The sequence below is a fragment of the Phacochoerus africanus genome, chromosome 1 (assembly GCF_016906955.1).
Source record: "Phacochoerus africanus isolate WHEZ1 chromosome 1, ROS_Pafr_v1, whole genome shotgun sequence".
Lineage (NCBI taxonomy): Eukaryota > Metazoa > Chordata > Mammalia > Artiodactyla > Suidae > Phacochoerus > Phacochoerus africanus.
Window position 1 is genome coordinate 201,720,418 of NC_062544.1, and position 27,749 is coordinate 201,748,166.

The 27,749-nt window shown below is 41.2% G+C and overlaps 1 protein-coding gene across 2 annotated transcripts in view; it reads right to left on the minus strand.

The window, feature by feature from the left end:
• MCF2L2 (MCF.2 cell line derived transforming sequence-like 2) overlaps positions 1-21,374 on the minus strand; it is a 252,449-nt gene extending 231,075 nt beyond the window's left edge. For both annotated transcript variants that reach the window (XR_007135864.1, XM_047787395.1), the window contains exon 1: positions 20,953-21,374. Coding sequence is in view for 1 of the 2 variants with exons in the window: in XM_047787395.1 (XP_047643351.1) it covers positions 20,953-21,058 (106 nt within the window). In the remaining variant the exon portion in view is untranslated. The remainder of the gene's footprint in view (positions 1-20,952) is intronic.
• Positions 21,375-27,749: the final 6,375 nt, after the last annotated feature.

The following is a 27,749-nucleotide window of genomic DNA, read 5'->3' on the forward strand; positions in this document are numbered from 1 at the left end:
GATAGAAAGGGCAAGAGAAAATATTTGAAGCAATAATAGCTGAAAACTTCCCTAACATGGGAAAGGAGGAGTTCCCGTCGTGGTGCAGTGGTTAACGAATCCGACTAGGAACCATGAGGTTGCGGGTTCGGTCCCTGCCCTTGCTCATTGGGTTAACGATCCGGCGTTGCCGTGAGCTGTGGTGTAGGTTGCAGACGTGGCTCAGATCCTGCGTTGCTGTGGCTCTGGCGTAGGCCGGTGGCTACAGCTCCGATTTGACCCCTAGCCTGGGAATCTCCATATGCCGCGGGAGCAGCCCAAAGAAATAGCAAAAAAAAAAAAAAAAAAAAAAAAACACAAAAAAAAAACCATGGGAAAGGAATCACTCACTCAAGCCCAGGAAACACAATGAGTTCCATATAGAATAAACCCAAGGAAAAACACCCTGAAACACATATTAATCAAATTGACCAAATTAAAGACAAAGGGAAAATACTGAAAGCAGCTAGTGGAAAGCAACAAATAACATTCAAAGAAACCCCAATAAGGTTATAAGCTGATTTTTCAGCAGAAACTCTACAGGCAAGAAAGGAGTGGAACAAAATATTTAGTGATGAAAAGGAAAAACCTACAACCAAGAACATTCTAACCAGCAAGGCACTCATTTTGATTTGGTGGAGAATCAAAAGCTTTACAAATAAGTAAAAGCTAAGAGAATTAAGCACAACCAAAACAGCTTTAAACAAATGCTAAAGAAACTTCTCTAAGTGGAAAAGAAAAGGCCACAACTACAAACAATAAAATTAAAAATGAGAAAGCTCACTGGTAATGGCAAACATAGTAAAGATAGAAAATCATCCACACACAAATATGGTATCAAAACCAGCAATTTTGAGAAAAGGAGAGTACAAATGCAGGAGAATGGGGACACATTTTAACTTAAGAGACCAGCAATTTAAAACAATCTTGTATATATATAGACTCCTACATCAAAACCTCCTGCAAACCAAAAGTCTCCAACAGATACACAAATTTAAGAAAGCAATCCAAACAAAACACTAAAGATAGTCATCGAACCACAAGAGAACAAAAGAGGGAAAAAAAAGATCAACAAAAACAAGTGCAAAACAATTAACAAAATGGCAGTAAGAACATACTTTTCAATAATTACCTTAATCGTAAATGGATTAAATGCTCCAACCAAAAGACAACGACTGGCTGAATGAATATAAAACCAAGACTCATATATATGCTCTCTATAAGAGACCCACTTCAGTCCTAGGGAAACATACAAAGTGAAAGTGAGAAGATGGAAGAAGATACTCTATGCAAACAGAAATCAAAAGAAAGTTGGAATTGGAGTTCCCATTGTGGCTCAGCAGTTGCAAGCCCAACTAGCACCCATGAGGATGCAGGTTCAATCCCTAGCCTTGCTATGTGAGTCAAGGATCTGGCACTGCCATGAGCTATGGAATAGGTTGAAGATGTGGCTTGGATTCTGCATTGCAGTGGCTGTGGTGTAGGCCAGCAGCTGCAGCTTCTATTCACCTCTAGCCTGGGAACTTCCATATGCTATGAGTGTAGCCCTACAAAGTGGAAAGAAAGAAAGAGAGAGAGGGAGAGGAAGAAAAGGAAGGAAGGAAGATAGGAAGGAAGGGAGGGAAAGAGGAAGGGAGCGAGGAAGGGAGGAAGGAAGGAGAAATGAAGGAAAGAAGGAAGAGAAAGAAAGAAAAAGAAAGAAAGGCAGGAGGGAAAGGGGAAGCTGGAGTTGCAATACTCATATCAGACAAAATAGACCTTAAAATAAAGATGGTTACAAGACACAAAGAAGGACATTACATAATGATCAAAGGATAAATCTAGAGTTCAGGTTGTGGCCCAGTGAGTTAAGAACCTGAAATAGTGTCCATGAGGATCCAAGTTCAATCCCTGGCCTCACTCAGTGGGTGAAGGATCTGGCATTGCCACAAGCTGTAGCATAGTCCTCAGATGCACCTCAGATCCAGTGTTGCTGTGGCTGTGGCAGAGGCCAGCAATTGCAACTCCAATTTGACCCCTAGCCCAGGAACTTCCATATGCCACAGGTAAGGCCAAAAAAGAAAAAAATAAAAGGATCAATCCAAGAAGCTAAAACAATTGTAAATATATATGCACCCACATAGGAACACTTCAATGTACAAGGCAACTGCTAACAGCCATAAAAGAAGAAATCAACAATAACATGATAATGGTGGACAAATTTAACACCCCATTCACAGCAACAGACAGATCATCCAGACAGAAAATCAACAAGGTAATATAGGCCTAAAATGACACATTAGACCAGATGGACTTAATTGATATTTATAGAACATTTCATCCAAAAGCTGCAGAATACACATTCTTCTCAAGCACACATAGAACATTTTCTAGGATAGATCACATTCTGGACCACAAGTCAAGCATCGGTAAATTTAAGAAAATTGAAATTATATCAAGCATCTTTTCCAACCACAATGCAGTAAGATAAAAAAGTCAACAAGACAAAAACTGCAACAAACACAAGGAAACTAAACAATATGCTACTAAACAACTAATGGATCACTGAATAAATCAAAGAGAAAATTTAAAACTACCTAGAGGCAAATGAAAATGAAAGCACAATGATCCAAAATCTATGGGATGCAGCAAAAGCAGTTCTAAGAGGGAAGTTTATAGCAATACCAGCTTACTTTAGGAAACAAGAAAAATCTCAAATAACTTAAACTTATGCCTAAAGCAATTAGAGAAAGAAGAACAAAACCCAAAGTTAGTAGAAGGAAAGAAATCATAACGCTCAGAGCAGAAATAAATAAAATAGAAACAAAGAGGTTACAATGGACATCACAGAAATACAAAGGTTCATAAGAGACTACTACAAACAACTATATGCCAATAAAATGGACAACCAAGAAGAAATGGACAAATTTTTAGAAAAGTACAATCTTCCAAAACTGAACCATTAAAAAATGAAAAGATGAACAGACTAATCCCCAAGTACTGAAATTGAAAATGTAATTTAAAACATTCCAGAAAAAAGTCCAGGACCAGATGACTTCACAGAATCAATATAGATCAATTAGAGAAGAGTTAACACCTATCCTTCTGAAACTATTCTAAAAAATTGCAGAGGAAGGAAACTCCCTAACTCAGTCTATGAGACCACCATCACCCTCATACCAAAACCAGACAAAGATACCACAAGAAAAGAAAATTATAGGCCAATATCACTGATGAATATAGATGCAAAAATCATCAACAAAATGCTATAAAACCAAATACAACAATAACATTAAAAAGATTATATACCATGATCAAGTGGGACTTATCCCAGGGATCAAAGAATTTTTCAGTATTTGCAAATCAATCAGGATGATACGCCACATTAACAAATTGAAGAATAAAAACTATATGATCATCTCAATACATGAAGAAAAAGCTTTTAACAAAATCCAACACCCATTTCTGATAAAACCCTTATCACAAAAAATAAAAGTGGGCATAGAGGGAATCTACCTTAACTTAATAAAGACCACATATGACTAAAAACCACAGCTAATATTCTTAATAGTGAAAAGCTAAAAGAATTTCCACAAGACAAGGATGCCTACTCTTGCCACCTTAATTAAACAAAGTTTTAGAAGTCCTAGGCACAGCAATCAGAGAAGAAAAGTAAATAGAAGGAATTCAAATTGGAAAAGAAGTAAAACTGTTGCTGTTTGTAGATAACATGATACTATACACAGAAAATCCTAGGGATGCTATCAGGAAACTACTAAAGCACATCAATGAATTCAATGAAGTTGCAGGATACAAAATTAATACACAGAAATCTCTTGCATTTCTAACACTAACAATGAAAGATCAGAAAGAGAAATTAAGGAAATCATCCCATTTACCATTACAACAAAAAGAATAAAATATCTAGGAATAAATCTACCTCAGGAGGCAAAAGACCTGTACTCAGAAAATAAGATGCTGATGAAAGAAATCAAAGATGATACAAACAGATGGAAAGATATACCATGCTCTTGGATTGGAAGAATCAATATTGTCAAAATGACTATACTACCTAAGGCAATCTACAGATTCAATGCAATCTCATCAATAACCAATAGCATTTTTCACAAAACTAGAATAAAAATATTTTAAAATTTGTATGGAAGCACAAAAGACCCCAAATATCCAAGGCAATCCTGAGCAAGAAAAATGGAGATGGACGAATGAGACTCCCCTGGCTTTAGCCTATACTACAAAGCTACAATCATCAAAACAATATGGCATTGTCATAAAAACAGAAATATAGATCAATAGAACAGGATAGAAAGCCCAGAAATAAACCCATGCACCTATGATCAACTAATCTACAACAAGGGAGGAAAGAATACACAATGGAGAAAAGAGTTTCTTTAATAATAAGTGGGGCTGGGAAAACTGGACAGCTACATGTGAAGGAATGAAATTAGAACACTCTCTAACACCATACAATAAATAAATAAACTCAAAATGGATTAAAGACCTAAATATAAGACCAGATACTATAAAACTCTTAGAATAAAACATAGGTAGAACACTCTCTGGTATAAACTGCAGCAATATCTTTTTGGATTCACTTCCTAGAGTAAATAAAAACAAAAATAAACAGATGGGACCTAATTAAATCCAAAAGTTTTGGCACAGCAAAGGAAACCATAAACAAAATGAAAAGACGACCCACAGAATGAAAGAAACTATTTGCTAATGAAACAACTGACAAGGGATTAATCTCCAAAATATACAAACAACTCATGCAGCTCAATATAAAAAAATCCAATCAAAAATTGGACAAAATATCTAAATAGACATTTCTCTAAATAAGACATACAGATGGCCAAAAAGCATATGAAGATGTTTGACATCATTAATTATCAGAGAAATGCAAATCAAAACTATAATGAGGTCACCTTATACCAGTCAGAATGGCCATCATCAAAAAGTCTGCAAACAATAAATACGGGGATGGTGCAGAGAAAAGGGAACCCTCTTACACTGTTGGTGGGAAAGTAAATTGGTACAACACTATGGAAAACAGTATGGAGGTTCCTCAAAAAAACTCAAAATAGAACTACCATATGATCCATCAACCCCATTTTCAGGCATCTATCTGGAGAAAACCTTAATTCAAAAAGATACATGCTCTGCAATGTTCACTGCAACACTATTTACAGTATCCAAGACATGGAAGCAACCTAAATCTGTCAGCAGAGGATAAGATAAAGAGGATGTGGTACATATATATAATGGAATATTTGCAGCAACACAGATAGATCTAGAGATTATCATACTAAGTGAAGTTAGGCAGTGAAAGACAAACATCATATGATATCACTTATATGTGGAATCTTAAAAAAAAGTATACAAATAAACTTATTGGCATAACAGAAACAGACTCGGACTTTGAAAACAAACTTATGATTACCAAATGGAACAGGTCGGGGCAGAGCAGGGATGAACTGGGGGTTTGGGATTGACATGTGCACAATGTGGTATATGGAATGACTGACCAACAGGAACCTGCCATAGAGCACAGGGAACTCTACCCAATATTCTGTGACAATATACATGGGAAAAGAATCTGAAAAAGAATGGATGTTTGTATATGTATAACTGAATCACTTTGTTGTACAGCATAAATTATCACAACATTGTTAAATCAACTATACTTCAATGAAACTTTTTTAAAAAAGAACTAATTGGCCATATTTGTGTAGGACTGTTTTTGGATTCTCTCTTCTGTTCTATTGATCTATGTGTCTGTCCTACCACACTGACTTGATTACTTTGCTTTATAGAAATTCTTTTTTGCCTATTATACTACTTTTTAGCCGATTATAAATTTTAAAATCAGCTGGTTGATTTCTTAAAAAAAAAAAAACCAAAGTGACAGCTTTATGGCTTAAGTGTTTAATTTACAGGTCAATTTGGGGAGAACTGATAATACTGACTCCTCTAAACCTTAAACACAGGCTAGGTATTATTTATAAACATAGTTTTTAAAGCTTTTATGAAACACCACATAATGTGCATTCCCCTCCCATTTCTTCTGTTTCTTTTTTAGATTATACCACAAAGCCATAGAAAATGATGTACATGATCTTTCTCTTTAAAATCCGGTTCAGTTTACCCAAGGCACTGAGGGAGAAAATGCTGACACCACACTTGAAGGCAAAACAGGTTTGACTAGTGGAATTTTCCTTCTCATCTCTGTACCATATGTCAAAGTCTACATCCCATTTCACAGCTTGAGGTTTTTTCCCTCTTTTAGAAGCAAAATTTATTTTGCTTGCTGAAAGGATAAATAATGCAAAGGAAACCAAATTGAGTGAAGAGCAGAGGGATGTGAGTGGGGAAATTCTTGAAGATCATCTTCCTAGTCTAGGTCCTACACCAGACCTTCCTCACCAGTGGAGACAAAAAGAGAGGAAAGAATAACTTTAAATGGAGTATAATCTGTAAAAACTTTGAATCACTATGTTGTACACCTGAAACTAATATAATATGGTAAATCAACTATACACAATAAAATTTTTTTTAAAAAACAAACAGAAACAGTAACTATGGGAGGTGATGGATATGCTAGATTGTTGTAATCATTTCATAATGTGTACATATATCAAAACATCACATTACATACCTTATATATACACAATTTTTATTGGGGAAGGAGTTCCCTATGGCATAGTGGGTTAAGGATCTGGCACTGTCACTGCATTAGTTCAGGTCGATCCTATGGTGCAGGTTCGATATCTGGCCCAAGAACTTCCATATGCCACAGATGCAGCCAAATACATACACACACACACACACACACACACACACACACACAGTTTTAAATGAAAATAAAAAGAGAGTGAGAATGAGCCATAGGGAAGGAAAGAGCCAGTGAAATGGAGAAGGGAAGGCCCTATAAAACCCCCAAGGGGCTGGAGTGACATTTTAAACAAAGTGATGTCTCCAGCTCCATTTCAGTGTCTGTGTTTCTAGACCATAAACATCTCCTCTCTCCCATCTTCGGGAAATTCTCCTGCACCCTCCACCTTCTGTATATGTGAGTTTTGAGACACGGAGGGAAAGAGTTGAGTTTCACAACTAAATCACCAGGGGCACAAGCAAGGCAACAAATGTGGAGCACAGAGAAGCAGAGAGGCCTGGAGACTACCAGGAGAAAAGCCCACGTTATGAGGCAGGTACTGGGGAGTAACGGCTAATTGCCTGAAACTTCCTCCTGGAGCTTACAGCTTAACATTTGCCTCCCTGTCAGATAGTAAGCCCCAGGAGAACCTTTCATTCTTCCAAATCCCCAGTATACCTAACAAGCGTGCAGGACACTAGGGTGGCAGCAGTGGAGGCACCCAGGTTCTGGCCTTCAGCGGCATGGATCATGGTTGCTCCTTCACCCCCTGACCCCAGCAACTGGCCCATGGCTAGCTCTGGAGGTCCTCAGTAAATGTGGTTAGTCTTAACTTAGAGGAAAAGTAAGGAAAAACAGGCAAACAGACCTTTCCCTTCAGTGACTGAATTCATTCTAGCTTCCTTGGATACAGAAAGAGAAAAGAGCTAAAATGAATCTAAACTGATCTGATAATATATTTTAAAAAATAAAAACAAAAACGGAGATACAAACCAAGACATGACTAGATAAGAAATGGGATCTGATAACTGGACGAATTATCTTCTAAGAAATACAGAATTAATTCTTCTAAGACAGGGAAGACCAATATGCTCAAACATTTTGGACACCTGTATTTTGTCCAGCCATATACTTCATATTTGAATCTCCCACATAGTAAAGTCCTCTAAATATAGGGATTCTTCCATACTAAGCAAAAGAGCACACTGGTGCTGTTACCTTGCTATTATAATTGGAGGTTGTACCTTTATTAGATTTATCTTTCCCTAGGACTCTGGTGCTTAGCATAAGAAGTACCAAGTAGGCAGCACTCTCAAAAATTTCTTCCTGAACAAAGGCTTTTTTTTTTTTTGTCTTTTTATGGCCACACCCAAAGCATATAGAAGTTTCCAGGCTAGGGGTTGAATCAGAGCTGGCTGCCAGCCTACACCACAGCCACAGCAATGCAGTATCCAAGCTGCATCTGAGACCTACAACCACAGCCCACAGCAATACCAGATCCTTAACCCACTGAGCAAGGCCAGGGATCAAACATGCCTCATCATGGATACTATGATGATATCAGTGGGTTCATTGCCACTGAGCCATGATGGGAACTCCAACAAAGGCTTATTTTTGTTTAAGTGTTACACATATATCACCTTTGCATATTTAAGGACTACAAAGTAAACCTTCAAATTTTAAATGAGTTTTCCTTTGGAAGAAAGTGATAAATGAACATTTCAGGTGGCTGGTAAAATACTTATACTTTGGGAACTAATGCTTTTAGTTTCCATTTCATTTTTGAATGATTTTTATTTTTATTTTCTTTTTTGGCCACCCTGTGGCACACGGAGTTCCTGGGCCAGGATCAGATCCGAGCCACAGCTGCAGCAACATCATATCTTTTAATCCACTGTGCCAAGCCGGGGATTGAAACTGCATTTTAGAGCTGCAGAGACACCACCAAATCCCATTGTGTCACAATGGGAATGCCCAAAAGATTTTTAAAACTAGTATCATGTCTGTCATTTACTGGTTTATAGTCCATTCTATATTGGAATTCTCTATGACAAGCCATAGTCCTTAAAGCCAGCCAACCTTGACTTCTAATTCTGACCTTTGCACTCTGTATCATCTTGGGCAAATTTCCTAATCTGTTTAAGTCTCAAATTTCTACTCCATAAAAATGGGCTGTACTTCTGATTAAATTTAATTAAAGCAACAGTATATATAAAGCACAAAATGTGACACTAAACAGGCAGAAAATAAATGGTAACTATGATAACATTTTCAATATTATTTCCATGTCCTCTAGCCTCTCCAGCCCATTTCCTTTAGGAAAGGATCTACGCATGTGAAAAAAGAAAAAAGGTAAGACACCATAGATCTGCCTTCGAGCTCAAGGTCATTCCTTCTTTCAAGGCAAAACTTCTCAGTTGTCCAGGGGAGGTTCACTGACCAGGGAAATTAAGCAAAGAGTGGAATAAATGGGGCAACCAGCACAGTAAGACCAATGCATTTACCAAAGGCGGCCACTCTTTATCCCACCCAATTAGAAAGCCTTCCCCTCTCTACCTACCTAAATCCTCTCCTTCTATTAGGATTGAGCTCAAGTCGTACATCCAATATGAAACTTTCTTGAATCACTGAAGCTCACAAAAACTTAAGCCTCCAAACTGACAGGACTATCTGGATTGGCAACCAATCAGGGACCAATGTGTGACTTTTTTTCATTCTCTTGATATAACTATCAGATTGGGCCTTAGAGATTCTCTTCTAGTCCAGTGGCTTATAGACCTCCCACCCAAACCCCTCGGATCCTTTGTTAGCTGGTTGCTACAGTGGCTGGTGGGTTACTCAGGTCTGCAGCTTCCTCATCTAATGCTCTCCTACAACATCTCATGGGCTACAGGCCTGGCACAGTGCCTTGCTTATGATGGGCGCTCTCTAAAAACCTGTTCATTGACCAGTTGTTTTGTTTGTTTTTTCTTTTTTTCTTTTTAGGGCCACACCTGCAGCAAATGGAATTCCCAGGCTTGGTGTCAAATCAGAGCTGCAGCTGCTGGCCTAGGCCACAGCCACAGCAACACAAAATCCAAGCTATATCTGCGACCTGCACCACAGCTCACAAGGTGGGTCTTTAACCCACTGAGCGAGACTATAGATTGAACCCGTGTCATTATGGATACTAGTCAGGCTCGTTACTGCTGAGCCACAACAGCAATTCTGACCAGTTGGTATCTTGATATAGTTGTGGTACCTAACTATTGACATGGCCACATAAGGACAAGTGGCCTTGGACTATAACCCAAAGAAAGAAGCAGCACCCTGAAAACAAGCCAAATGGAGCTTCCTGCTCTAGATTCTGTAACATACTGACAACCTGCAGAACATGGACTATGGAGTAGTACTGATCAGGAATACAGACCATGGAGCCAAATCTGCCTGGGTTCAAATCCTCTCCCTGCCACCAAGAGCAGGGTGCTACAAAGCAACCTATTTTGTCCTTTGCTAATGTGAATTAAATACATACATCTTTAATAACATCAATGTGTTAAATTCCAAAATCTCTTGTTTATTGTTATCATTATTGTCTGCTAGTAAGAAATAAGTGCTTGAATTCAGTTAAGTCTATGATAATGACATAGTTTTCCTTTCCAAACTCATTAAAATCAGTCAACACCCATATCTTGTAGTTAGCAGTAAAAGAACTTTTACCTGTTTGGGAAGAGCTATTCTATGATGCTAGACTGGGCTCGGAGGCTCTCTGACTGGGCCATGCTCACTGACACCTAAAGGGAAGTCGACGGGGCAACAGACTCATCCTTCAGAGAAAATTCTAAGATGAGCAGGACCATTTCCATTTTGATCTTCAATGATTTCAACTATTCTGACGGATACTTTAAAATTAGCTATATTAAGTGTAATTCAGCAGAAATTTCAGGCTACTTGAAGCTTTTTTAAAAATACAGAACACAGGAGTTCCTGTCATGGCTCAGTGCTTAGCAAACCTGACTAGCATCCATGAGGAAGTGGGTTTGATCCCAGGCCTCGCTCAGTGGGTTAACGATTTGGCACTGCTGTGAGCTGTGGTGTAGTTTGAATATGTGGCTCGGATCCAGCGTTGCTGTGGCTGTGGCGTAGGCCAGCAGCTACAGTTCCAATTGGACCCCTAGCCTGGGAACCTCCATATGCCGTAGGTGCAGCCCTGAAAGACAAAAAGACAAAATAAATAAATTAGTTAATTAAAAAAAATAAAAATACAGAACACAGATGAGCCTTTATAGCAAAAACATAGTCCCTTGGCCACAGCAGGTCAAGGGAGGCCCCGTTAGGGGGCCAGCCATCCAATGGCTGTGCACAACACCCCTGGCTCTCTGACAGGAGAGATCCCTGTGCTTAGTTGGTTGCTGGACAGCAGATGGAGGAAAGCATTTTCATCTAGTTTAGCTCTCTTAAAGATGAACTACAGTTATTCAACACTCAAGGCTCCTGACACCTGGCAAAATACAGAGAAAACATTTGAGACCAAGTTTACTAGAATAGTTTGCAAGGGTCCTGCTACAGCAAGCACAGTAGCTTGCCTGAAGCAACAATGTAATGAAGGAAGGCTATAGGTGAAGCACATTTTCTCTGTAAATACACACAAGATAAAACACCAAGGAGATGTTCTGCTTTCCCTCTAGAATTCAAAATGTTACAGAGAGGCTCACTCTCACTCAAACAACAAGAAAAAGCCAAATAAACTATAAAAGCATAACCTGTCTTAAACCCCTACAAGCAAATAAGAAGAAATCACCTAACATTTCAAATGAATTGTGAAAGGCTGAGTGAGCCAGGATGCAGGGGGTATTCATAGCCATCTGCAGCTCTTCTCCCTGGATTAGGGACCTGGTGGGAGACTTGAGAGAGCTTCCATGGGAGAAAGACCTGGAGGAGGAGAGGTGCCTAGGAATGCAAATTTCTCCCTACAGACAAAATCCTTTAGCTCCTGGGGGGAAAGTAGCCAACCTTCTAACTGGACTCCAGGGCACAGGTGAAGACCCACTGCAGCTTGAAGAAGAGTAAAACAAAAATCTCTCCTGCTGGAGGAGGCACAGAAGACTTGCAAAGATCTGCCAAAGACGCTGATTCAAATAATTTTATAACAGTTGCAAACACAGCCCGGATGCAGTGCTTCACGTGAATTTATTGTCCCTACAGTAATAATAAAATGTGGAAGAGTAGCCCCCCTGCACATGATGGCTTCGCAATCTCTTAGGCCTAGCACTGCTCTCTCTCCAGTACCCTGGACAGCCCAGGCTAGTTGTAAAGGAAGTAGCAAGGAGATTCTCAGCAAGAGCACAGATTATTGCACACTCCCTCAAGGCAGCCATTCACAATTTCCGTTGCTGCCAGGGTTAAGTCGTGGGGTCCAGTGGCCTTCTCACATCCTCTGCCACCCTTTTGTCCCACTTCCTCTGTCCACATCAGCCCCACTGCTTCCTCCTGCAGGCATTGAAACCATCCTGTTTTCAACACGTGCCCCACAGGGCAAGCTCACACTGCTCAAGCTGTGGTTTCTAGTAAGTACTAGAGGAATGCTGGTAGAGTATTCCTCTTAACTAGATTGGAGAGACAATAAATCACTTCTTTCACTCCTGCTAGTCCATAAATCAGGCAACTGAGGTCATTTTATATTCAGAGACTCTTTGGCTATAGTCCTCAAAGGATTTATTTTTAACCACTTTCAACTACATAGCATAGTTCTGCTTATAACATAAGCAAAGGGACCAACATAATTATCACTCTACTTTAGAGATGAGGAAATTCAGAGAATAAATAAAGTCCATTCTATTAAACATGTGATTTTTTTCTTTTTTTCTTGGCCACGACCATGGCATGTAGAAGTTCCTGGGCCAGGGACAGAACTCTGCACCACAGCAATGACAATGCCAGATCCTCAACCTGCTAAGCCACTAGGGAACTCCAAACATGTAATTCTTATCTCCTACTACATGGTTAATTTAGCCTGCAAGGTCACAAAGCAATTTCAGTTGAGATTTCTACCTTGAGGTAAGACACAGTCGTTTTATTAGTCTATTACATGTTCAATCAACAAAATATGCATCATTATTTGGAACAAAGAAAAAAATCCAAGACAGACTGCAACTAAATGCTGAAAAACACATATGAGATGGCCACCGACTATTGCAGGTGCTCAGAAAAGGGAACAAGAGGCTGGGCCTGGCCTGGTTCATTCTGTGCAGGACTCCTGGGGGAAAGAAGCTTGAGACAAATACTGAAAGATTTAGGCAGAGCACTGCTGGTGAGAAGAACTACAAATAAGACTGAGAGAGAGGGAAGTGAGACCCAGAGAGACTAGAATACTGCCATCAGGGCCCTTTCCAACCAAGTCAAATAGAACAGACAACCCTCCCCCCCAAAAAAGAGCATTTTCATTAATAAAGCCAGGTACTGAGCTAAACCTAAGGATAAGATGAATCAGTTATCATTCCTTTCATGCTCCTCTCCTGCTAATCCATAAAGCTCTAGGAAGGGGACACACAGGAGGTAGATAAGGCAGAAATCTTTCCTCAGAACCAAATTAACACAAATATCCACTAAATAATTCATTATTTTCAAGTAGCAATAAAAATTTCTGCCTTGATATAACAGAAAGAGCACAGGCTTAGAAATTAGACCTCAGTCCAATCTTGACAGACTAGCGGCTTTAAGCAACTTACTTAACTTTTCTTTCATTCTTAGTTTTGCCATTGAGCAAAATGAGAGTAATAATACCTACGTTCCCAAGCTGTAAAGATACAAAGGCACATGTCAAAAGGCATTGCACTCAATAAAAGTGTTTTCTTTTTTAAATGGATATTCATCTTACAAAAAAAACTTTCAATACAAAACCAAAACAGGACAGAGAAGTTGCTCTTATTACATCTTCCCCTACCCTCCTCTTCCCATCCTCAGCCTAGGGTCTAATTTTATACTACTTTTAAGTATTTGCCAGTCTATTAGTTCATATGTGTAACTGTCATCCCAGAAAAGACCTGTCCCAGATCCAAAGGAGAGAGTGATCAGGGATCCTCTCCCCACCAATATTTTTGATGGTTAACTTTTTAATATTTAAGCTCTTTCTTAGAGCTTCTACTACTTGGAATCTGTAACCTTAGACAGGTTATTAACCCCCACAGGTTTTTTTCGAGGTCAGATAATGTGGGATCCTGGTCTGGATGACAGCACAGCACAATGGAGGGCTAAAGCTTTAATAATGCATTCATGGCACAACACTGTAAATCAACTATACTCGAATTTAAAATTTTTGAAAATAATAATAAAGCATTCCTTGAAAGCAAATCAAACCCCTTGTGCTAAAAGGCTCAGTCTCAACCTGCAGACACACTGGAAATTAAAATCTTGAAACTTTCAGTGGGAGATCCTCTCTGATACCAGGAAGATAACACTTGTTAGAGGCAATATTCCACTCTCCTGTGCTTTTCTAACCTGTCTCCACCAGCAGGAAAGCCTGGAGGGTGTCCACAGTGCAGAGAGTCAGCAACACTTGGGCAGTTGGATTTTACTTCTCTTTTTTCTTTTATTTTTCTTTTTTTTTTTTTCTTTTTATGGCCTCACCTGTGGCATATGGAAGTTTCCAGACTAGGGGCTGAAAAGGAGCTGCAGCTGCTGGCCTACACCAGAGCCACAACACTGCATCTGAGCTACATCTGCAACCTATGCCGTAGCTTGTAGCAATGCTGGATCCTTAACCCACTAATCCATAATGGGAACTCCTGGATTTTACTTCTGAGTTTTTGTTTAGGGCACCACAAAGAAGAAAGCAGAAGGGTGGCCCCAGAAGCAAGAATGAGCACTTTTCTCCAAAACAGCAAATTCAGATCAGGATTGGCCCACAACTCTGCCAAAAAAGACCTCCACAGACAGAAGCTGGGGAGGAGCAGGAGGAAGAGAAGCAGCACTGATGGTGCCTGTGATGCACCAGGGCAAAGGACAAAGTAGGAGAGAATGTTGTCCTTGCATCTAAAGCCACTCTCGCTATCCCTGCTTCGCAAGTTTCTCCCCTTCAACAGGTAAGCACTCATTAAGACACCATGTAGAAATTCATCTTCTACAAGTCCTATGGAGTACTATTATCCTTATTTTACATGTGAGGGAACCAAGACTCAGGGGCAAAGTGAGGTGCTAAAGGCTATTACACCGCTGTTTTATGGCAAAGCCTGGGCACAGCCTTACTTCACATCTGAAAAGGAAGGAATTGCCATTGATACCCTCCACATTAAATGATCACCTCTAACTCAATATTATTAGACACTGATCCTAAGGAATCTTGGTTTCATAAATGACCACTCTCTATAGCATAAATAGTTGTTTTCCCATGACAACATTTCAGTTAATATTTGCTTGGCATCCTTCATCAAAAGCTGGCATTTCACGTCATAAATACAATAACACCCATTCAGTCTTTAGAGGACCACATTATATCTAAATAATAATGTCTTTTATACACAGAATTACCTTTATTGGTCTCTTTTTTTTTAATATATGGATTTGAATGTCCATCTAAGATCACCTATTTTTAGCCTAAAGAACTTTCTTTAGTATTTTTGGTATGGTGTCTCCATTAGCAAGAAATTCTCTGCTTTTCTTTACCCAGAAATGTCTTTGTTTCGTCTTCATTTTTTTTTTTTTTTTTTGGCCACACCTGTGTGGCATAAGTTCCCAGGCCAGGGATCGAACCCATGCCACAGCAATGACCCAAGCTGCTGCAGTGACAACACTGGATCATTAACCAGCTGCACCACAAGAGAACTCCTCACCTCCATTTTTGAAAGATAGTTTTGTTGGATATAAGATTTGGGGTTGACAACTTTTTCTCTTAGCACTTTGAATATGTCACCCCTCTGCTTTCCAGTGCTTATTGTTTCTGATGAGTCAGTTGTTAAACTTACTAACATTCCTATATACATAACAAGTCACTTTTTCTTGTCTTTAAAATTTTTCTCTTTTGGTTTTAGTATTTTTACTGTGATGTGATCAGTGTGGCTCTATTTGTCTTTATCCTACTTGGTCTTCACTGAGCTTCTTGGATGTGTTAATGAATGTTTTTATTGTCATTATTTTTTTTAATGGGATGGGTTTTTGGCATTAATTCTTCCAATACTATTTCCATTCATTTTTCTCTTTCTTCTTTCAGGTATTCCCATTTTATGTATGTTGGTGCATACATGTGTTCCACATTTCTCTAAGGCTATATTCACTTTTCTTCATTCTTTTTTTCTCTCTGTTCTTCATGTTGCATAACTAGCCTATCTTTAAGTTCCTCAATTCTTTCTTCTGCCAGAACAAATCCACTGTTCAGCACCTCTAGTGAATCTTTCATTTCAGTTATAGTTCTCAACTCCAGAATTTCCATTTGACACTTTTTTTTAATATATCTAACTCTTTATTTGCTACTTGGTGAGAAATTGTATTATAGTTTCCTTTACTTCTTTAATCATGGTTTCCTTAAGTTTTTTTTTTTTCTTTTTTTTCTTTTTTGTCTGTTTGCCATTTCTTGGGCCGCTCCTGCGGCATGTAGAGATTTCTAGGCTAGGGGTCTAATCAGAGCTGCAGCTGCCAGCCTACACCAGAGCCACAGCAACTAGGGATCCGAGCCATGTCTGCAACCTACACCACAGCTCATGGCAATGCCAGATCCTTAACCCACTGAGCAAGGCCAGGGATCAAACCCACAACCTCATGGTTCCTAGTCAGATTCATTAACCTCTGCGCCACGACAGGAACTCCCTCCTTTAGTTCTTTGAACATATTTACAGTGCCTGTACTACATTGAAGCCTTTGCTAAATCTGACATCTGAGTCTTTTCACAAGCAGTTTCTCATGTCTGCTTTTTAAATTCTTGTTTATGTGTCACACTTTCCTGTGTGTGCAGACTATAAATTTTGGTTGAAAATTGGACATCTGGAGTTCCCATTGTGGCTCAGTGGTTAGTGAACCAACTAGCATCCATGAGGACGCAGGTTTGATCCTTGGCCTTGCTCAGTGGGTTAAGTATCTGGTGTTGCTGTGAGCTGTGGTGCTGGCCACAGATGCAGCTCTGATCCCACATTGCTGTGGTTGTGGCATAGGCCAGCAGCTACAGCTCTGATGGGACCCCTAGCCTGGGAACCTCCATATGCTGTAGGTGTGGCCCTAAAAAGACAAAAAGACGAAAAAAAAAAGAAAAGAAAATTGGACATTTTACATAATAATTGGATACTAATTCCCCTCCTCCCCATCTCTGGGGCTTGTTTTTGTTTGTTGGTCTTTGTTCATTTGTTCACTTAGTTACATAGCTATTTTAGTGAAGTCTGTTTCCCTTGTAGGATGAAGCCTCTAATATTACTCTTTCACTTTGCGGCCTTGGACATGCTCACAGTCACCTTTGGATAACAGTGGGTTTAATAGGGCTTCCTTTGCCTGTCTCTTCTGATTTGTTAAGTTGTCTGCCTCTGTTGATATCACACGCTACTCTGGTCTGAATGTTTGTATCCCCTCAAAATCCACATGTTGAAAGCCTAACCCCTAAAGCTGACTGTATTAGTAGATGGGGGCTTTAGAAAGTGCTCAAGTCATAAAGGTGGAACCCTCATAAATGGGATTAGTGCCTTATAAAAGAGGCTCCAGGTGTTCCCTGGTGGCTGATGGCTCAGCAGTTTTAGGTTAAGGATCTGGTGTTGTCACTGCTGTGGCTCAGGTCACTGCTGTGCTGTGTGTTTGATCCCTGGCCCAGGAAATTCCACATGTTGCAAGTGCAGGGGTTGGGGGGGAAGCCTCCTTAGAGATTTCTAGCACCTTCTGTCATGTGAGGCTATATAACCCAGAATCTGACCCAGAGGAGGTCCTCAATGACCACACCAGTACCCAATTTCAGAATTCCAGCCTCCAGAACTATGAGAATATATGCAAATTCCTGTTTCTAAACTACTTATCCTGTGATATTTTGTCCTAACAGTCCCAATGGAGTAAGACACCAGCTGATTGCTCTAGCTTTCAACAATACCCTGAGGTGTCAAGTGCTCTACAGTCTGATCCAATCAAACTTAGGCAGGGGTAGTTTTTGAGGCTTTGATGCTTGTTATATCTCAGGAAGGCTCATCTTAACTCTTTCCCTGGTTCTCCTTGGTAAACAAGCTGGCCTATGGTTTAGCCTATTGCTCTCATAGAGCTGTCAAGCCTTCTCTTGATTTTTTATCACCAAAATCCCCATTGTTTCCAAGAGTGTCTTCAAGTTTCAACTTCTCTGACACTCTGTTTCAAATAGTCAGTTCCTTTGGGGAGAGCTTTGTACTCACTAGTTTTATGGAATGTCTCTCTCCTTAAGTAGAATCTCCAAGCCAAGGATAGAAGCTGCTCATCTTCTTAGCATGTCTCTTCCAATGTCAAAACTGTGCCCTACAAGGGAGCTGAGGCAAGGGCAATCAGGGCTCAGTATTCTTGGACTCCTACATCTGGTTTAGAACTTCTATGAGTGAAGGATGAGTGGGAGAGATAGACTCCAACTTCTCAGCCATACTCACCAGAACTTAACCTCTGCAACTTGGGAGCTGGAGAAGATAAGAAATGCTAACAGCCTGCTGCAGCTGGTGAGATACTATATCCCTTAACTGGGAACTGAGGGGAAAGGGAGCCTTGTCTTCTTGGCCATCATCTACCCAGACCTGTTGTATAGCACAGGGAACTCTACTCAATATTCTGTGATAGTCTATATGGGGAAAGAATCTGAAAAAGAATGAATGTATGTATAACTTCCAGATATAAGATAAATAAGTACTAGGGATATAATATATATAATTAATACTGCTGTATATTATATATGAAAGGTGTTAAGGGAGTAAATTCTAAGAGTTCTTATCACAAGGAAAACTTTTTTTTTCTATTTCTTTACTGTTGTATCTACATGAGATGAGGAATGTTCTCTAATTTGTTGTGGTCATCATTTGACAATGTTTGTAAGTCAAATCATTATGTTGTACATCCTAAACATATACAGTGCTTGCTGTATGTCAATTATATCTCAATAAAACTGAAAGAACAAACAAAAACACAAAGCCAATCCACTCTAGCAGAAGCTCCATTAGTTACTCAGTGCAACTCTAAGAAGACAGGGGCTGCTGCAGGGATAGAGACCCCTCAGTGAGATCCCCAAACAGCACCTGAAGAGCTGTCTTCTGGTCCTGAGCCTGCCACTTGCTACCCCTTGAGACCGTAGATGATGAAACCCCTAAGTCTCAATTCCCTCACTGTAAAATGGGGGTGATAATGTACAATCCACCTACTTCATGGGTTTGTGAGATTACACAGGAGACAGAGTGCTGCAAAGCACACACATGACAGGGATCATTAGAAGTTCTGTGAGGGTAGAAACTACAACAAATTCATGTCTGTATCCTCCATGGAGCTGACTATGGAATGAGGGAGGGAGTAAGGTGGGCAAGAAAATACCACAGCCTAAGTAAGCCCCACAGGCAGTCTGGTGTTAGCCAAAGAATACTGTCTACCAGATCTTCAAGAAGACCCTACATCCAAAGAAATAGGAGAGACTTTAATAATCATCCAGGTCTACCTCTCACTTAATAGATGGGACGCGTCACCCTGAAAGAGGCCCAGGGATCTACCTGAGATCTTTAGTGGCAGAGGGCCCAGGGAGAGGGCCAGTAACACAGTCACAGGTTAGATGACGTTTTTACCCACATTATCTTATAAGCAGCCTTTGAGCTGCATGGGGAAGGATTATTAAAATTCTCATATTTCAGACTAAGGTTGAATGATTTGTCCAGGGCAGAATTCAAATTCAGACAGTCATATCCCTGTTCCACTACTTTTCCTGCACCACAATTTCATGCACACACCGGTATTTAGCACAATCATCTCGACATGCAATATATTTCAAACTCAAAATTCTGTTTTATCTCTTGCTGCCTTCAGCAGTATTTCACATTCAGCCTTCCCTGGTAGGATTCTACTGACATTCTGTCTTAAGGAAAAATCAGTTCAGTGGCCACATTTGGCACCAGAATCATCAAAACTGAGCTTCTTCCATATAAATCATCTTCACAAAGTAAATCTCCACGTGTGTACATTCAAGATGTATATAGTTATTGCAATAAACACATTGAACCAGGGTGCTCCGAAAGCAATAATGGTTCACTGATCAAAATGATACTAAACATGTAAATATCAAGAAGACAGTTTAACAAATGGGTGGAACACTGAAAACTTCCTGGCCTTGTCAGTGAAAACTGATTTGCATATATATAGAAGGGTCTCAAAATGAAGTGAGCAACAGAGAAAATTATCCAGCTAATTCCAGTCATCTATATCTGAAGCATCTGAACCCAAGCATATTTTTTATTTGGGGAGGACCAGGGAAGGGCTGGGGGAAGAAAACATTAAGAATTAACTTGCCACTGTATCAGTGTTCTCCTACTATTATATAGGGCCTGACTTTCCACCACAACCCTTATTTCAGGAGCAAGGCACATATGTTTGCTCCCGTTTTGTAACACATGGAAGAGGATTAAAATTGCTTGATGGGGGTGGAGGTGCTTGCAGAGGTTTCTCACTGGGGTTAGCCAGGGTCCAGACACCTCCAGGAGGTACTGCTATAGCACAGGCCAAGGACTTATTTCACTCAGTATGATAATCTCTAGGTCCAGGCAGAGAAAGACAAATATCATATGATATCACTTACATGTTTAATCTAGTAAAAATGATACAGAATAACTTATTTATAAAACAGAAACTTACAGATTTCAAAACAAATCTTATGGTTACCACAGGTAAAACCTTTGCAGGGGAGGGAGGAATTGAGAGGGTGGAAATAACACATACATACTATTGTACAAATAGATAATTAACAGGAACTTACTAAAGCACAGGAGAATCTACTTAATAGTTTGTAGTATCACCACACAACTCCCCACCCCCGTCTGCGGTCAGCAGGGTGGGTAACAGGCCCTAATAGCCCAAGAGCCCTCAGTTTAGAACTCAACACAAATGGCAACTCCCTGGTGAAGGCACTTGCCCCACGGCCTGTCTTGGCCCTGCCAGGCGTGAGGGACCCCCGGATCCCAAGCGCAGCGCCCCAGGGATGCCAGTGCCCGCCGGGAGCAGCACCTGAGGCAGAGAGACGCTCGGCATGCGCCCCACGGCCTTCCCAGGACTGCCAGGGGGCCGGGTGGCGGGCGGGCAGGCCCGAGACTGCGCCCCCACCCTCTATTAATAAAATGCAGGATTAAAAAAGCTTCATTTACCGACATGAGTGATCACTGTAGCCAGTCGCCGGGTGAACTCCTGAGGGGCCATTTCTTCTTTTAACCAAAATAGCATTTCGGGAAAAAAAAAGGTACAAAGCAACATAAAACTGTTTCTACTGCTGCTAGATGATTTTTTTAAGGCATCTCCTCCCTCACACTATTCTTCGCTCTCCTCAGGCACAAAACGAGTCACTTCCAGCCAAGGCCAACTCCCCAGGGCCGCGCGGCTAGAGGACGCCAGTCACGCCCTACAGAGGATTATTTTAAAGGTTAGGTCGAGCAGCTTTCCCAAGGCAACTCCTGGCTTTAAGCCGAAAGTGGCAGTTCTGGAGGTGAGAAGAGTCGCCCCATCTAGCTGTAACTGCGCATCTGGCTTCCTAGGCCGAGCAGGCGCACGGGTTTCTAGACTTGTGGTCGTGTCTCCCGCGCTGCTTCTCAGACGGTCGGGATGAAGGATGCTCTGTCAGCGCGCTGGGGGCGCGCAGAGTCTGCGGGTTCGGAAGGCACAGAAGCTGAGGCGATTGGGGGTCGTCTGCACCGCCCACTCGCCGCTCAGCTGGCCCCGGCGCTTCCCGCCTACGCGCCCACCTTTCCCTGTCCGGGGGCGGTGCCCAAGGCTCAGGGAGAGGCGCGCAAGCGCGCGAGCGCCGCTCTTTTTTGGGCAGGGAAGCGGCGCTCTTTCCCGCGAGCGAAGCCTGCACTCAGGTCCCCAGACCCCGGGCGATTCACGATCTGTCCTCTAGCTGTCGAGGACATAAGATAGCGACTTCGCCGCGCCAGCCAGCAGCACCCGGGTTCTGAATGCCAGAAGCTCGCCTTCCTGGATCGCCCCTCCTCCCCCCGCCAGATATCCGTCGAGAAGCCGAGGCATGAAGGGGGCCAGCTGTGAGTGCTCGGGAAGGAGGGCTGGGTGAGGCCCTGCTGCCGGTCCGGTCCTGACTCCTGGCGGGGCTGGAGGGGGCGAAGTGTTGTTATGGAGGAATGGAAGCGGCTGGAGTTTGTTACCCCCTTTTGTGGGGGGGGGGGGTCGCATTCAGTTATCAGCGTCTCCTGTACACATCCGTACTTGGAGCGGGAAGTGCAGGCTGTGCTTGGACCCTGCTGTGCACAAGTGTGCGTACGGGTGTGTCCACCGTGTGGGCCTTTTCCTTTGTGCAGCTTTTCCCGTGCGCCGGCGCTCCGCCTGCCAACTGTCAGGCTCGCCAGTGCTCCCTCCTGGAAAGGCTCTGGGACAGCACCCGCGTGGACCTTCCTCCGCATCAGTCCTTAGAGCGTCTGCTCTGAGCAAATATCCAGTGTTAGACGCTGTGCTGGGCTTTCCTTAGGTGATTCCAGATTCTTCCTGACAGGCGGACTAATGGAATTCAGCAGAGCTCCAGGGAAAAGCCTGAGCAAATGCGAATCTGCTCAGGTTGTCCTTCAATTCATTCTACGAGGGAGGGACCCAGTCGCCAGGTTCTGAGCCTATTTCAGAAAACTCAGCTTCCCCTTTTGGCGTGTAAAAAGCCAGACCTCAAAAACCCGTATTCAGTTTCTAGTAAGAGCCACTCACCCCAGGGCTTTGGGGACGTGTTTAAATGCGTTCTGCTAACAATTATGGGCTGAGGTTAAGAGATGGTGTTAGCCCACCTCCGACGTGAGATTTGTGCAGAGGTTTCTCCCTCCCCATGATATTTGGGCACTTTGCACTCTGCCTGCACAAGTAGAGCAACAATTTTCATAGCAACCTCTTGCAAGAAATTCAGAAAGGCGTTAAAGACCCAAAGGAGTAAGACAGCTTTGGGTTGTGTTTCCATGATATCTGGCTATTCAAGGGCCATAAGTATTTTTGAGGAACCTAATGAGGTAGTCAGTTGGTAGTAAGTTCTCTGGTGCCCAGTCAGAGCCAATTGTGAGTTGGCCCCTAGAAGCTAGCACATGACTAAGGAGACTGGTAATGCGGGACATTCTGGACTTTGCAGATCCAGTGACCTCTGATTCTTGAATTGAACCAGGTTGTAATGGGTGAGAATCGTGGATGGAAAGGATAGGAGAGGGGGAGAGAACAAGAAGAGGCAGGAGAAGCTTATGAATAGGAATGAGAGAGGAAAATAAGAAATAGAAAGGAAATAAATCACACTCAGAGGGCTGCTCTCTTCCCACATCTGTACTTTCACAATCTTCAGAGGTTTCCATGGAGATGAGTTGGCTGGTTTTATGGAAGATGTAACAGGCAGTGCCTGTCCTCAGAAACCAATTTTATCCCTGCATCTCTAACTGGGGCCTCAGCTGCTTCACCTGGGCAATGAAGGGGTGGGTCTGTGAACTCCAGGTTCTCTTTTCCAGTTCTGAAATTCTGTAACTATAACTAAGAAATGAGCATAGTTTTCAATAGCCCATACTTCCTTGTTCCTCCAAGAATCGTCATTGTCTCCATTGCTCTCGTGAATATGGACATGCTTCCTATATTCTCTCTTTCCCTGCTCTCCTCCCTTCTGTGCCTCCTTTTAGTTTTCCTAATTATGATTTATTCCCTGTCTCTGACAAATCACATTGTTCTAATTTATGGCAAAATCAAGGAACAAGCCAGAATAGCCTGCCTTCCTCTCTAATGAATAAATTAATAATTAGTCACATCTATTGAGCATCAATTATATGCCCAGGGTTGTGATAGGCAATGTCAAATACAGCAGCTACCACCACCGTGTAATACGTGACTGCTCTGACCTCCTGCTACGATGGTAGGCATTTCACAAACATCATTTAAGCCCCACAATAACCTGTTAGAGCTTTAGTCTCTTTTTGCAGATGCTACTGGTATAGGGACTAAACTGTGTATCATTAATCTTATGGATCTAGACCATTCTGTGCCTTTAGGTAAGGATTTGCCTGAGCCTGGAAAGACAAATCATGCTTTAAGCACTGCCAAGGTAGATGGCGCTTCCCTTTTAGTGCATTACCAGCACTGCCTCTGACAACGATGAGGAAGACAAAGGACCCACGTTGGGCCACAGGTGAGGGTCAGGTACCCCTGGAGCCACCAAGTTTAGTCTAAATCAGTGTTTCTCAAACTAGCAGAATCACCCAGAAATTCAGGTGATTTTTTCTAAAATACAAATTCCTGGTCCCCCCCTCCAGAGATTCTGATTCAGTAGTGTCAAATGAGACCTTAGAATTTGCCTTTCTAGCAAGTTACCAGGATAACTGATGCTGTTGGTGTTGGACGACACTGTGAGCACCACTAGAGCAAGGCCTAGAGCAAGGCTGTTCAAACTTCTTAGACTGAAAACCATAGTATGATATGAATTTTATATCATTATACAATAGATGTAAATATACATAATTAAAACAAGAATTGTATGAATCAATTTTTCCCTTGCTACATGTGAAGCCATGAAATATAGATTTCTATTCTATTTCTTTTTTTAAAAAAACAGTGGTCCAAATTAGGGAAATATGCATTTGGAAAGTATAGTATTGTAGTTATATAAGAAAATGTCTCTGGAGTTCCCGTCGTGGCTCAGTGGTTAACGGATCCGACTAGGAACCATGAAGTTTCGGGTTCGATCCCAGGCCTTGCTCAGTGGGTTGAGAATCCGGTGTTGCCATGAGCTGTGGTGTAGGTTGCAGACAGCGGCTCGGATCCCGAGTTGCTGTGGCTCTGGCATAGGCCAGTGGCTATAGCTCCAATTCGACCTCCATGTGCCGCGGAAGCGGCCCAAGAAATCGCAAAAAGACAAAAAAAAAAAAAGAAAAAAAATGTCCTCATTAGAGATTTACCCTGATGGTTTTAGGGATGAAGCATCATTGTCTGCCATTTAAACTACCTTAGCAAAGAGAATAAATGTGATCAATCCTAGGAAATAGTAATAATTGTTAAGTGGGAGTGGTATGTATATAGGTTATTTTACTATGCTCCCTACTTTTCTACATGTTTAAATAATTTTTTTCTTAATAAAAAGTGTTTTAGAATGATTGCACCTACTGAATTGATTGTATGACCCACTAAGCAGTGGCTGCTGGCAGTTTGCAAAACACTCTGCTAAGGCAGAGCAGAGAAAAAGAGAAAGAGAGGAGGAAGAGAGATGGTGGGGAAAGGAAATGGGGGTACAAAAAAGATGATGGGAGATAGAGGATAAAGTAAGCAGAGTTGCACTGTGGGAGGTGATAAGGGTCACCACAAATGCCTCAAGGTATAGCCCCTCAATAAGGCTCCTTCCTATCTGTCTCTGCCTTCACTGTATCTTCCCCATTGGACTTGGGCTACATGGTAGGAAGAATACCTTCTGTAACACCCCTCAGTCAAAGCCTCTTGTTTCACAAAGGTTTTAGACCTGCCTCCACACTGCGATGGTGCCTCTTTGCCCCCAGTGCTGCCTAGTAGGAACTGTTTGTGGAGTTGGGAGATGAGCTATTCAAATATGTAAGACCAGATTGGGATCCGTGTCTAAGGGGGTCACACCATTAGTCACCTATGGCACAACTGACTAAAGAGGTGAACCCAGAAAGTGAAAAATCACCTGAGTTCACACCATCCCAACAGTCATTGCACTGTCGTCTTCTGTTTCCTGAGACCATCCTGTCCCCCTGGCACCCAAGTGCCTATGAAAATGCATGTACACACACATGGAGAAGGGTAGCAGCTACCTCTTCCTCTGCATGTCCACTCTCCTCCCCCATATATACCCTTCCTCAATTTTAATCTTATTGTCAAAATAATGCATTTTCTTTGTGGAACATATTAGCAAAATACAGAAAACTAAAGAAAAGGTAGGAAAAAGGAGGGATGGAGAATCGATCAGAAGTCTACCATCTGCAGGCAAAATCATGTTGAATTTAAATTTTCATGAATAAAAAGATTTTAGAGGAGTTTTAGGCTTGCAGAAAAATTGAGCAGAAAGTACAGAGAATTCCCATATACCCACTCTCCCCCCAAACAGTTTCTCATTGTTATTAACCAAAGTCTGTATTTTACATTGCCAGATGTGTTGTACAATTCTGTGGGTTTTGACTAATGCATAATGTCATGTATGTATGCACCATTATAATATGATACACAATGGTTTCACTGTTAAAAATCCCCTATGCTGCACCTATTCATCCTCCCCTCCCCTCAAACTTTGAACAACCACTTATCTTTTTACTATCTCTATAGTTTTGCCCCTTCCAGAATGTCATATAATTGGAATAATACAGTATGTAGCCTTATCAGACTGACTGCCCTCATTTAGCAATATACATTTAAGGTTCCTCTATGTCTTTTGTGGATTGATAACTCATTTCTTTTTATCACTGAATAATATTCCTTATATTACACTGTATGAATGTACCACAGTTGTTTATCCATTTACCTACTGACAGATGCCATCCTGGTTGTTTTCAGTTGGGGGCAATTCTGAATAAAGCTGCTATACATATTTGTGCACATAAATTTTCAATTCATTTGAGTAAATACCTAGGAATGCTCTTTCTGGATTTTATGCTAAGACTATGTTTACCTTTGTAAGAAACTACAAATTGCCTTGCAAAACCATGTTACATTCCCACCAGCAATGAATGAGAATTCCCGTTGCTCTACACCCATACTAACATTTGGTGTTTTCAGTGTTTTAGATTTTGGCCATTCTAATAAGTATGTAGTGACAGCTCAGAATGGTCTAAATTTGCAGCTACCTAATGGCATGTGATAGTGAGTGACTTTTTTTCTGCTTGTCTGTATATCTTCTTTGGTGAGGTGTCTGCCCACTTTTTAATTAGAGCAGAATCCCAGAAAGAAAACATCCTTCAATCAAAGCCTCTTGTTTTCTTGAGTTTTAAGAGTTCTTTGAATATTTTGGACACAAGTCTTTTATCAAATATGTAGGCTTTTTTTTTTTTTTTTTCTTTTTATGGCCACACTAGTGGCATATGGAAGTTCCCAGACAAGGGGTCAAACCAGAGCCACAGCTGCCAGCCTACACCACAGCCAAGGCAACATCAGATCCAAGCAGCATCTGCAACCCACACTACAGCTTGCAGCAACGCCAGATCCTTAACCCACCAGTCGAGGCCAGAGATCCAACTCGCATCCTCACAGAACTATGTCAGGTTCTTAACCCACTGAGCCACAATGGAAACTCCCAGATATATGCTTTGAAGATATTTTTCTCCTAGCCTGTGGCTTGTCTTTTCATTCTCTTAACAATGAAGTGCAGAAGTTTTTAATTTTAATGAGGAACAATTTATCAGTTTTTCCCCTCTTGGATCATGCTTTCGGTGTTTTAACTAAAAGTCATTGCCAAACCCAAAGTCACCTAGATTTTCTCGTAGAATTTGTACAGTTCTACATTTTACATGTAGGTCTATGATCAATTTTGAGATAATTTTTATGAAAATTGTAAAGTTAGTGTCTAGATTCATTAATTTGCATGTGAATGTCCAGTTTCTCCAGCATCACAAGTTGAAAGACTCTTTTCTTCCATTGAATTGGTTTTGTTCCTTTGTTAATGATCAGTTGATTGTATCTGTGTGGGCCTATAGCTGGGCACTTTATTCTTTCAGTTGATCTGTTTGTTCTTTCACTGATACCACGTTTTGATTATTGAATAAGAAGTTCTATGATCAGCGTATATATGTATCTGTGATAAATGTGTGTTTTATTAGTTTTTGTTATCAGTGTTTACTCATTTCATAAATAGAATTGGAAATGTTTCCTTCTTTTTCTGTGCTTAGGACAGAATAATAACAATGGACTCATGTATTCCTTAAAGTTTCTCAGTAGAATTCTTCTATGAAATAATATAAGCCTGGTGCTTTTGTGCATGGGGGTGTGGGAA